This window comes from Chiroxiphia lanceolata, chromosome 2, assembly GCF_009829145.1.
Source record: "Chiroxiphia lanceolata isolate bChiLan1 chromosome 2, bChiLan1.pri, whole genome shotgun sequence".
NCBI classification, from domain to species: domain Eukaryota; kingdom Metazoa; phylum Chordata; class Aves; order Passeriformes; family Pipridae; genus Chiroxiphia; species Chiroxiphia lanceolata.
In genome coordinates this window covers 108,380,247-108,393,345 of record NC_045638.1, presented here as the reverse complement: position 1 = coordinate 108,393,345, position 13,099 = coordinate 108,380,247, and the positions used below count along the sequence as shown (strand labels likewise).

The 13,099-nt window shown below is 36.7% G+C and overlaps 1 protein-coding gene across 5 annotated transcripts in view; it reads left to right on the top strand.

The window, feature by feature from the left end:
- LOC116783156 overlaps positions 1 to 13,099 on the top strand; it is a 288,803-nt gene that overhangs the window by 96,661 nt on the left and 179,043 nt on the right. For all 5 annotated transcript variants that reach the window (XM_032680486.1, XM_032680484.1, XM_032680483.1 and 2 more), the window contains one exon: positions 6,492 to 6,613. In XM_032680486.1, the coding sequence (XP_032536377.1) occupies positions 6,558 to 6,613 (56 nt within the window). In that variant the 5' untranslated portion in view covers positions 6,492 to 6,557. The remainder of the gene's footprint in view (positions 1 to 6,491; positions 6,614 to 13,099) is intronic.

The following is a 13,099-nucleotide window of genomic DNA, read 5'->3' as shown; positions in this document are numbered from 1 at the left end:
CTTTGGTCTATAAACTTGGAGCATTTCATGTTTGGATATATTATATGGGGCCTCTTAAGACCTTTTCCATTTTTCTGCTTGTACCTTGTTTGACCAGGGTTTCAGGTCTCATGTGCAAGAGAGATTTTTGCAGGACAAAAACAGTATGCCATGCAGGGAAAGCAAAGGTAATGAAGGCAGCTGTAGGCAGGATGCACATACATTAGGAATCTTGGCTTTAGTTAATACCTACTATTTTACTGATGGAAAGTTGCACAGTTTTCCAGTGCCCTCATTTCTCCGTATTTAAGAAAGGAATAAAATTGACCTGGCAAGCAAACAAGTAGTGCTGTTCTATATTTATGCATTGAAATACTAGAATTTCTTTGCTATTAGAGATTTGTTCATTATTAGACCAGAGTTTCTCTTTTTCCGGCTCTAATGTTTATACAGAGAAATCCCCAAGCTTCATACATTCTAGTTGTTCACAACTCTCAAAAGTACTAATTGAGTAACCACACAAAACTGCCCAGTGAGATCTGTGAACACCAAATCTCTTCCTGCATAATCCCATATGAGCACAAAACCTTCCCAACCAGAAACTGGGGTCTTCAGGTTTTGTGAAAATGGTATACAGCTGGCTAAAATCTTCTCAGAAGTTCAAATATAAAATTGCCTTTTGCTGGCCTGGTAATGAAGGAAAAGTCAAAGATGGACTGTTTCTACTTGGGCAGAAGAGGAGCTGGTACTGGACTTGTTCTGTGGGGCAGTGCAGGGACTCATTTCCCAAGTATTAGACTTTAGTTGCTGAAAAATTATTGGCTGAAAGCCAATAATTCAGTCTCACAAAATAGTTTTGTGTTGTTTAATTTTGCTTTTGCATTTTATTCTAGCAGAAGCATGGCTTTCCATGCCTTTTGGTGCAGCACATGGATGTAGCACATGGGAATAAGAGAACCCATCCTGGAATAGCTGGTAGGCTGGAATCCCAAATGCCTCTTGCTGTGCATGAACAGGACAGGGATGCAAATCTCCAACTTTGTTTTCTGTTTTGAAAACAGAGAACTTCTACTTTATAAAATGTGTTCTTAAAAAATGCTCGTATTTTTACTTGTTGAACTAATTTTTTACTGATTCATTGTTGGTAGCATTCAGTGGATCACTTTTATGCTGTAGCCTACTGCTATGCAGGATTATTTTCCAGATATCTTTCATGTTGAATAACATACAATGTCAGACAGAATTGACATTTGTGAAAAATGGAAATGAGTGCTAATGTTCCTACTGCGAAATTCTGGAGGCAGTTAGTAAGAAAGTTTAATCAACCATTAAAAAATCAATAGCTAGTAATTCACAGAAGGTTTATCAAAATTTTAATTTCTTTGGTTTCAGGATATTGGAAGTAAGGGATTGTATTTTCAACAGGCCTTAAGGAATTAGAAGTCTCACTCCCATTGAACTTAAAAGTGATTTGAACATTTTATTACTTCAGGCTTCCTTGAAAATCGCCACATGCTTGGGTTGGATCTATTGTTCCTTTACCACTGAAAGCAGTGAATTGTGGATTCTAAATTTCTAGTTCTTCAGAAATGTTTGCATCTTCATAACAAGATATGAAACATTCTGAGGTCAACTTTGAAGACTTTGTAGAGGGACTTCTAAATATCTCATAAAGAGTAAATTCAATTTCATTTTTCTTCTTTTTTACCTTTAGGGTCCATCTTATTCTGTGGAAAAGACCATGTGTTCTCAAAGATTTCATAACCTTTTTCTTTTTGTTAGTTGCATAATTTAGTTAAGAGAACTCGTACTGAAAAGATTTGTGATTTGAAGACTGTTTTCTTTACTGAAAAGCAGTTTTGTTTTGGTTTTTTTCAATTCATAGTGCCAACAGAAAAAAGAAGTACTTGCCACCTCTGTCTCTCTCTAGATACCTAAATTTATCTTTGGAGTGTTATCTTGTATTACTTTGGAAAATATTCAGGCTTATTTAATAGCCAGTCACTCTTTATTTTATTTTATTGTATTGAGTTAATATGTCTAAATTTTCTAGGGAAAATATTTTCAGTGCATAAGCTTTTCTGAGTATAGTAGTTACCTTCCCTTTTAGTATGATCTAATCAATAATTCAGCCACCCTTCTCAGCTCCTTGACTCTTATGGCTTCAGGGTTAGACAAAGTCTTCACCAACTTCAGAACCAGTTCATATGGATCTGTGTGAAACACGCTTGCAGAAAAAATCATATATTCATGATTGTACTTTGTGTCTTAGAGCACATGAACCACTTTCATTTCAGATTAAACTAATGTGGGAGATGCTCCCCAGTCAGGGATTCAAACCACAAAATCAGACTAGAGTTGAAATGTTCATAGCAGGGGCATCAGGTTCTCAGTACCGAGCTGTAGCCAGAATCACCTGCAGACTGGCAGTTTGGGCATTTTATTGAAAAGGGGCTTGTGTGTATTGACCCTTCCATGCACATGTCTGAACATCTGGCCTAGTAGTTCTATTTCTGTATTTAAAATAAGAAAAAACCAGTTGGAGCAACTATCCAACAGCGTTGCCCTTCTTTTTCCATGGTTGGCGTGACTTCTAAAGAAAAAATAGTAGGATGGAAGGAAACACTGCTGAAATCTAGCCCCTCTACAGGCAACATCTCCTCGAAAAAGGTGCCCTCCTACAGTTCTGAGTATAAAGACTCCTGAGTAATGCTAAAATAGGAGCATCACCATCATCACCAGGCAGTAGGATGAGATCTGCAGGGAGGGCAGTTTTCTTCCCTCAGAAGGTGGGATGGATTTTGAATGGATAATGAACAATTGTTCCAGGCTATGAATCTGCCATGGTAAGCCTTAAGTTCTGTCACCAGATTCTATCATGTAGAAACTCTTAAAAAGTTACCAAGTGTCCTTCCTTTTGCTCTGCTCCACAGCTCAAACTAAAACATGCTGCAGAAGGCTGTCCATTCTGTCAGAAGTTGGCATTTTTAAAAGCAAAAAGTGGTAATCAAAGAATGAATCATCTCTGAAAACACATTTCCTTTTGCTATTAAGGTAACAGTAGAATAACAGAGATCTTTCAAAGTATTTATGCAAAGCAGCATATTATTAAGCTAGTAATGTAGTCTAAATTCAAAGGACAAGATCAGGCTGCTTTAACTTCCTCTGTTGGTGCTCTGGTTTGCCTATCACAAGAAGACAGCTGTACATCAGAAAATAGACACGCTCCTGGCAAGTGATGGGTCTGTGTGAGCAAGAACTTCCTGTGAGATATTGAGCCAGTCACGGGCAGCTGCTCTGAAATTTGTTAAGCAATCTGTCTAAGATGTCTAAGGAGTAGCATATCCAAATCAATCCATCCAAATGCCTCAGGAATATCAATAAATAGATAATAAATCTGATAATTCTCTGTGATCTGCTCTGGTGTGAAGCTGCTGGGGAAGCCTTCTACAGGATGAAGATTAATTCTAGTACACATTTGTTGTGGTGACAAATGCTCTGTGCCAGAACTGTGGCTGGTGAAAAATTCATTTCAAATTCATTTCAAATTAATTTCAAACTTTATTTTGTGCACTAATCTGCTGTCATGAAACTGAGTGGCAACAAATGGCAATCACTGATAATGTTTTCAAAAGGGGAATAGACCCAAGGTTTGCAGAAGGAGCTTTCCATCCTTTTTTTGTTTTACTTTTGTGAATTTCTCAATTTCTGTTCAGCAAAAGAAACATTGCACTCTTGGTTATTGTTCTAAATGTTAAACTATAGTAGTGATAGCAATAAACTGTTCTTTAAGTATAATACAGGAAGTACAAAGGCTGAAGGGATAATAAACGTATTTAGGTAGTTAATATCTTTACCAGATTAGTTATTTAGTTATCAGTCCTTTGTGAGAAGTTAAAAAAAATACCCACTGTTCAGGCACAGTCCTGAGAATCAGTATGTTTTTTGTTTCATTAGACTGTGTGTCCTGGTTGCAGCTTAAACACTGACACTGTGGTAGGTATAGAATCAAGTATGTGATCTAGAAAAGGTGCCGTATATAATTTATTATTTTTCCATTTGCCACACTATCTCAAACACCTTTAGGAAAGAATCCTAGCACTTCTGCTTCTGACTCTGATGTGAAAGGAGTGACCTTTCTCAGGGCAAATAGGAAATATTTTTAATGTTTGGAAACCTCAAAATTCTATTTGTGAGCTCCACTCTAAAAATTATCAAATATTTGGGACTAGCTGTATCTTCTCAAATTAACTTCAGAGGCCTTGAAGATCAAGACTAATACTTTAGCCACCTACGTCTTGGTTAGTGAAAGAAATTGGTATTTATTTTAAAAATAAAGAGCAGAAAGGAAGAGTTGAAGTTCCAATTTACAAAAATAAAAGCAGAACAACTGTTAATTCATGTAAAACACTATTTTCACAATCTGAATCTGCTAAATTTCAGCATTTGGATTGTAGACTTTTTAAAACTTTACAGATTGTAATTTTTTTCCCACATTCCTAAATTTTTGCTGCACAAAAATCTGACTGTGCCTTAAAATCAAACAGAATAGTCTTTGTCCTCTTTATTCATATTATCATACTATCATAGTGTCTGCCTTCTGTAAATCTAGATAGGGAAAAGTTTGTGTTGAAAGCAAAGTAGATGGTGGGCTCCAAGTACCCCCCTACTCTCAATCAGTGAAGTCTTGTCCCTCAGAAATACAGGATCTGCTGATGGCACTTTGTAGACTCTTTCTCATTGACTCTTGGAAAAGGGGAAGAGCACTGTAATGTCTGTCCAGACAGGGATGGCTGTTCAGCACTGCTCAGCATGAAGTTTTCAGAATATCCTCTTTTCCTTTTTATATCTTTTTTTTTTTTTTTTAATTTTATTATTTTAACAGACAAGGGATCTTCCTTTCTTTTCTGCACATTTTGGAAAAATCCCAGCTTTTAGTCCCTCAGGGGCTGCTCTGGTGATGGGCTGAGAAGGTGTAGCCCAGAGGGCACAGTGTTGAGGTTTCATGTATGAAAGAGAACAAGTAATACAGGACTGGGTCACCAGCTTGTTTGAAGTTAGGGCTTGGCTGTGAGCAGAACCTTGCTGCAACTTTAGCAAATGGTTCAATCCACAGAATTCTTAGGGCTTGAAGATTTTATTTAACTGTTTATATTTTACTCTTTTATCTTGGTGCAGGGCATTGATATTTCATGGTAATTTGTTCCTATTCCATTTACCTAAACTAAGTGGTTATTCTCATTCCCTATCCAAGAGACGAACTGTGATAGCATTTATCATGTAATATCTCAGCATCATAACATTTAGTTTTGGGGCTTTTTTCCCCGTCTTGATATTTACCTCGGAGAAATAATTATTTAATTCTCAGATACATCAGTTATTAGGAAAAATATTTTGTTCGCATTCTTCAGGTAGGCACTTGGTTTACGATCTTCTCAGAACAGATTATTGAAGATATCTATTTTTTGTCTTCAGTCCCTAAAAGAACTTCAAACTCAGAAACATGCTTTGTTGCAAGGTATTTTCTTCTTGTCTTAAAATGATATACTTAAACTGCGGTCTGCATACTGTCAATGAGGTTCTGATGCTCCAAACCAAGATGGTAAGAATTATATGAAGTTGTTTGTCCTTCATACAATAAAGGATTAGTTTTATGAAAACATTATTGCCTCTGTATTGAAGTCATGCATGTTTGCAAACCATTGTGAATTTGGCTCAAAATCTGCTGATGCCTGTGTAAAGAGAATGCTCGAAAATAATGTTTATAGAGTTTGTATTTGTTTAATAGCATTTGTATTTCTTGTGGTATCAACTTGCTCTTTTATAATCAACTTCTCCTTCTCCATTTTCCCTTTCTGTGTGTTCATACTGGTTGCATTCAAGTCCATGTAGATTTAGGAGCAGAAGTCAGCTTCCACTTTGGTTAATGCATTATTGGAAAAATTAATGAAATAATATTACCATCAATCTGACATACATAGACCTGTTTAGTTCACTTAAGTCTAATTCTACAATGCTTATTTCACACTTCTGCAATTGCTATATATTTTGAAACTGTTACCATGATGTTCAACATTCTGTTGTATACTGGATACTTGGCAAATACAAGAAAACTTATAATCCAAAGCAAGAGTGTCTTTACTTCTAAATGGCAAAAATCAGTTTTTCAAAGAAAAGCACTTTTTATATTTATAAACTGAATTGGGTTTACTGATGATGTGGTGTAGATGCATAACCCATAAAACATAGGCTTGTACTCTAGAAGTCCCAGTTTGAGGAGTGGTGAAGTTTACTTGTTTTTGTTGGTTTTTTGTTTTAGTTTGGCTTGGGGTTGTTTTGTTTTGTTTGTGGAGATTTTTGCTTGGGTTTTTTTAATGTTTGGGTTTTTTTCCTTGTGAAACATCAGACTTAATAGGGATGAATTATATAAAAATAATCTTGGAATTATACAGTGGAGTGTTTTTACAGAGTCTTTGTTTCTGAAAGAACTGTGATTTGTCTTTATGTTACAGGTCTGGAAGGTAACGTTTTCTGTAGATGTCAACTTCTGCCTGCTGTGATATCCCACTCTTTGAGTGATGCCACATGCAACACTGAGTAGTACTGGCAAACGGAAGAGGTTTCTTAGAATAAGGTAGGTTTATTTCTTTCCCATGAGGCTTGATGAAGTTCTTCAAATTGCTTTTCTCTTTAGTATAAATTAAGTCAAACAGGTATTCCCAGTCTTCCAAATTTTGGAACAACATTAGTAATCTCAGAGCTATTGCTGCTATTACTTGGTTGTACCTTTAAATTTATTGGCAGAAGTTATTTTCAAGATACCACCATTTCACTGCAGCAAAACCCACCATTCGCAATCAGCAACAGAAACTAAGAAATTAAAGGACTTCTTTAATTATTATTTATAATAGTAGTAACTTCTATAATGTGCAAAATTCATTACTTGTAGTTTTAAAGACTGTTGGAACATCTGCAGAAGAATCAAGTGGATATGATGTTTCTTCAACGTGGTGCTGCAAAAAATGGAATGGCGCAAATTTGAGCTAGGAAAGCAAGAAGAGAATATATATGAAAAGCTTAGAGCTCGGGAAATAGGGAAGGAGACTTCTCCTTGCACAGGACCCCTTGATTAGCAAATCCTGGAGTACTACAGGGTAATTGTAGAAGCTTGACAATGGAGGGAGCAGTTCTGAAAACAGTGTTGTGCTGGATCCAGATTTCACTTCACCTTGACTTGTCATTGGTTTTAGTGGCTTCTTCTTTTACTGAACAAAGCTATTAATGCATCCAAGTATTGTACTGGCCTACAATGTTCTATGAGCTTTCATTAGTCTCCCAGTTTTGTTCCAAAGCATTCTTGGAATGTTGTGACTGTTACCTGTGACAAGTATACTCTGTTGTCCCTCTGTGCATGTGTCATCAGAAAGAGCAGATCTTAATTAGTGTTCCATAACCAAGGCTGTTTCCTAACAGAATGGTTTCATGACAGTGATTTTGAGAAAATTTGCTTATTATTAATGTAGTTGTTATTTTTGTTATTGTTATTATTATAAGTCATCTCTGGTCAAAGAGCAGTGAAATGAATAGACACAGCCTAATGGCATTGGTTCCAGTTTATTATTTTCTCACTAGTGGTAAAAGACATATTGAGGTGGAAGTTTGTTACTTAAACATGGGACTGGTAAATATGACACAAACCCTGCAATAGACCCACAGCCATCTGGAATGGCAGCTGAGCCCTTGGCAGGATACCCTAGGGTATGCAAAATGCACAAGCGCTCCTATCCTATATGTTAGATATAGTTTCCCTCAGGAAACGGTACAACTTGACCTAATTCAGTTTGGATTGTGATAGGATGTAATCCCAGATTCAGAGGTGATGTTGGATGTGAGGTGTACTTGAAGACCTGCAAGGAAAGAACGGTTGAAATGAAGCAAGCGAGGCAACAACTAGGAGGATGTTAGACAGTAGGGGGGCTCAATTTATCTTATTTTGATTGCTTTCTCTACTTATACTCTTCATGGGCTAGCAACTCACCACTTTCAAGTGAGTGACATCTTTTCTGAGTTGTTCTGTCATGCATTATTTCACAAAAAGAAATGTATTAATTGCTCTATGCTGTACTGCATCCCCTCATTGTGTACCAAGTGTAAGGGAAAATATTATGGTTGGTATGTGACATGTGGAACTAATTTGCCTCCATTGGAGTTCAGGGAGAGGTCTTGGCTATTACAGTGGATGAAAACATTACGAATTTATAGGCACCTCACCTCATGATGCTTCATTTGTAGTTTACATTTGTGGTGATATACTATGAATAAAATATGGGGACCATATTCCATTGAGATCAGTAGGAGTTTTTTTCTCAAATTCTACTAGGCCATGACCCTGGGAATCTCTGCTGGCTCCTGGTAAAAGATTTGTTCTATTCATGCCTCTAACTAGACCTCCTCTGAGGACTTAGTTTTTAATATTGCTACCAAATCTGCTTCTTAGGTAATAATTCTCTCTTATTGAAGTTTATTTGTACTTTATTTGGGAGATCCTATACTCAAAGGAAAACATGTTTTTATACCTATATTTTTCTATCTTTAAATATGGCGTATTGTTAGGGGTAATTATAGACTGACTCTCAGGAAATAGTATCTGATACAGAGAGAAAGGACTTCAGAATAACTTAGGAAAGGATAGGGTGGCAATCCTGCAGGTAAGATGTAATATTAAACTATTCTGTTTGTTGATGGCTACAAAATGAACTAGATCACTTAATAGCTCTTTAATATCACCAGTTTCTATGACTGCAAATTCCTTGAGTGTATTGTGGATTCTCCTTTATCAACTGTTTGGATTTGATAGGCTTATTTTTGTCCATGAGTGAAAAGAATTATTCTTGCTTTAGTAATAGTCTCTTTCACGCTCCTACTGTTGGGGCATGTACCACCCACAGGCCATTCATAACTTACAAACCCTTTTACTACAGGGCATCAAAATTCGTATTTTCTACATAGTATTGCTTCTCTATCAGCTGATGTGTAGTGTACTTTGCTCTGTATTCCACTCATTGTATAGAGCAGGCATAAGAGTATGTTAAAATTGTTGCATGATGTCTGAAGCTAAATTTTGATTGGCAAAAACATGAATGCTACATCAAAGCTGTTTCTGACCCTAAAATATTTTTTAATGTGAGGATTAATTGCTTTTGAAAAAAAGGGACGTGAAATGCTGAGTGTGCTCTCATCTGATGTCTGATTTCACTGTTTCGGTATCTCAGGTTCATCAGCTCCTATTGGAAGTTTTGCTCTCTTGGTGGATCTTGTTTTAGGAAACTCACAATGCTTTTCATTAGAAATCCTTTCCAGTTCAGGCTGGGTTTTTAGAATTACATCAGTACACAGTTTGTGCAGTGTATGTGTGCATATACATGTGTATGCTCAAGTGTCTCTTTATGTTGCGATTTTGAAGCTGAGTGGTAGAGATATTTTAAAAATCTTCTCTTTCCATGCTCAGGTCAAAGTGTCCATACAAATGCTCTGTTATACTTTGTTATACAGAGTTATGCCAGGAGGGAAGGCCATGAAGGTATTAAACCATTTATAGCCTATTCCTATGGTGCTATTTTACCATTTTATGCTCCCTGCATTTTGCATCATTCCTTTACAAGTATGTACAAAGCATATTTTCTGTCTTGAAATGCCTTGCTGAGGCATTGCTCCCATAGATAATTATCCTAGCTTTGCCACTTGCTCGTGTTTGAGATGGTTAACTTTGCAGAGGGGATTGGGGGTAGGATTATTTTTACCAGGGAAGAACATGATATCTGTTTTCCATGGGTATTGCTGTATTTAGTTGTGTGTGCTCTTTCTGGTTTGCTGCCTTCTCTACTGAGCTGTGGGAGATATTTAGGGCAGTCATGTTGTGTACATGTATATTATATAAATAATAAACCAAAATACTCAATCTTGCTAGTTCCTGTTCCTTTTTGATCAACTCAATGAATTAGTATTAGTCCTTCGCTTTGTTAATTAACTTGCCAAAGCAAACCACTTACTCACCTGAAAGAGTACCAAGAAAACAAGATCCTAGTGCTCTTCTCATCATAGTTGTCCCAGATGTTGAAGTATTTGAAGTATCCTGTAGGTAAATAATCTTAAACTAATTTGTAAAGAACCTAGTATAAATAAATCCATTTTTTTATACAAGATTTCATAGTGATAAGAATGTTTGATGGAGGAAAAATGATTCAGTGCAATTTGTAACTTGGAGAGCGCAATACATTTGACTCCTTTTTCAGTATAATCCAAAGAGTTCATCTGTTGCACAATGTTCATTTTTAATTAAACATTTTATCATCATGCAGACTTTTATTGACATTCCTCATAATAGAGCTGATAAGATCTTGACCTGCTCTTCAATACAGCAATGTATAACTCAATATTCTGGCACACACTGTTCCCTTCAGAATTAAACATACGATTTTCTGATTTAATTTTAAAATCTTATGTACTTTTAGTCACATTTATTTACTTTAACTTCTCAGATTTGTGCCCTTTTTGACTTATGCAATTTGGATGCAACCATTTCTTGGACTATTACTCCTGTTTGCTTGAGCTTTTATCCATCTGGAAGATTTTATTGAATTTTTTTCCCCTTTCTTTTCCTTTCTAAAATTTGCAATGAAAGGTGATTTATCACCTAATCTTGTTTCCTACTGTACCTTTTGAGTCCAATTTTGATTAGATACACTAACTTCACTCGCTACTGCCTTAATCATAGGTTTATAGAATTTCTACTATCACAGAAACTCCTTCGGTTATTTCATGAGAAGAGATTCCTGAAGATGTCCCCAAAGATGAATTGTGAAGCAGATCCCTGTCAGTAACCTTAAAGAACTCTGTGATGTAAAGCTGCCCATGATCATGTATTTAGCCATCCTGATAAGCACCTTTGTAGCTGGGCAGGATTTTGTCACCTGCAAGGAGGGGAATCAATCCCTTCAGTTGGTAGCAGCTGCTGTGGTGCTGCTGACACAGGAGACATCTGGACACAAACCAGGAGTTAGTTGGCCATAGAGCAGCATCCAGAGGAAATAAACCTAAATCTCTTTTCCAGGGTTTGCTGTCTCATACATTAGCTTTTTTATGTCAGCAACTATAGTGAAAACCAGAATTCTCTAACATTTTGCTGCAGCAAGTCACCCCTTTTGAGTTGAGCACCCACTATACTCACCTAGGTACCTGAAGGCCATCAGGTGTTGCAAGACCCAATTTCTCAGTAATTCCCTACCCTACCCAGCTATATCAGCTGTCTCAGTTGATAATCACCCAACTACCCTGTGCTTCTCTTCCATATTTTGTAAAGGAGCTCTTGCTGTTTATCCTTCTCCTTGTATCCCAGATCTGTCACTGCTCACTATAAATGTATATTGATTTGAGCTGAAAATATTGAGATAGTTTAATGAACTAATTTGAAATTGCTTTATCTAATAAATAGCATACAGTGCAGAACTCCCTAACATTTTGGAAGAGTTTTAAAGGTGAGGAAATACTCAACTATTGAGGATATATTCTTTACACCATCACAGATTTTTAATCTTGCTTTGTCAGCATAGCAGAAGTTAAAAATTGCATAGGGCCTCCGACAGTAGGAGGTTACCTTGTGCCAGGTGTCTATCTTTCAAAATTGAACCTTCAAAGCTCTTTGGTCTTCAGCATGATCCAGATCCTCAAGGATAAATAGGTATGTAATAAATTTAACTAAGTTACTAGATGTTTGAACTAAACTTAGGTTTTGGATTTAGTTCTGATTTTTTTTTTTGACACATTCATTCCCCAAAACCTGCAAGAAAGTATACTGTCATGGTGTTGGAAACATAGAGGAGTGTGTGATTTGAAAGAGACAGCACATTTTGTTTTACTAATTGTTCTAAAGGTTAACTGTTTATGAAAAAGGAGTAAATCTAACAACATATGTAGCAGGTTTATGGCTAACTACACCTAGCCAAGTTGGAGAATTGTGGAAACACAATCAAGGTGTGCCTGGGATATGTAGAAACTGTCAGCACAGGTGCCAAAACTGTGCCTCTGTCTTTGCTGCCACTGCCATCCGTGCTTGCTAGATCAAGACAAACCAGGTAAATGCCAGCAGAAACCCATGACTTTATTTGTTGTGCAAACACAGTCGATACATTACAGGTGCAGGACTTCCCCATCCCCAACAGAGAAGAGGGAATGAGAACTGAGAGAATGAAAAAGCTGACAGAATTGTTAGTCGTATGTATCCCTGAAGCTCTCTTGTTAAACCAGACCTGAGTCATATCAGATGAAACTGCCCATTACATTAGAGATGCTGGACATCAGCACTGAAATAAAGATTCCCAGTTTACATCAGACTGGTGGAGCAGAGAGACTCAGTTTATGCACAGGATGACCGTGCTCTGTAGATGCAGCGGTGAGGGTGCTCATGAACTCGTTTGCTCTTCCTTGCTCTTCCTATTCCGAGCAGTCCTGCAGCTAAAATGCAGAACAGGAAGGAGTAACATGGGTATCCTGCTTGCTTCCTTTGTTTTATTGGGTCTTCTTGGTTTACATCTCTACAGCTTTGGGCTGGTTGGCAGTGCTTGAGACTGTGCAAGCTAGGATTGTGACTGGCTGCTTCACAGATGCATTGATACTGGTTTCACCCCAAGAAGTCCTCTAGGTATTTTAATGGACTTCTAAAATTAGTAAAATAAGATCCTGGGTTTTAAACATACTTAAAACTTGTTAGAAAAAGAGTAAATCTGTTGTATTTGCTGTCAAACATTTTTCTAAATGTCCCCTGGTGTGTAAGGGACTAATAGGAAGATCATTTTCTCCACCTTTATACAGAAAGTAATGTAGGATGTTTATAGAAGAATAAAACCCCTTAACATCTACTTCTAATGTCATCAATGTAAGTTTTGATAAGTACTTTAAAATGCTTCATGATTAATGATTTAATGAATACCCTTTTAAAAGCAAGAGTTAGACTGTGTTTTTACTGCCAGAACTCAAAGGAATGTAGATGTTATTTCTCCAACAAGTTATATTTTATATTGGTTAATTAAATAAAAAAATAAGGTTGCATAACTGAGGTTTTGAC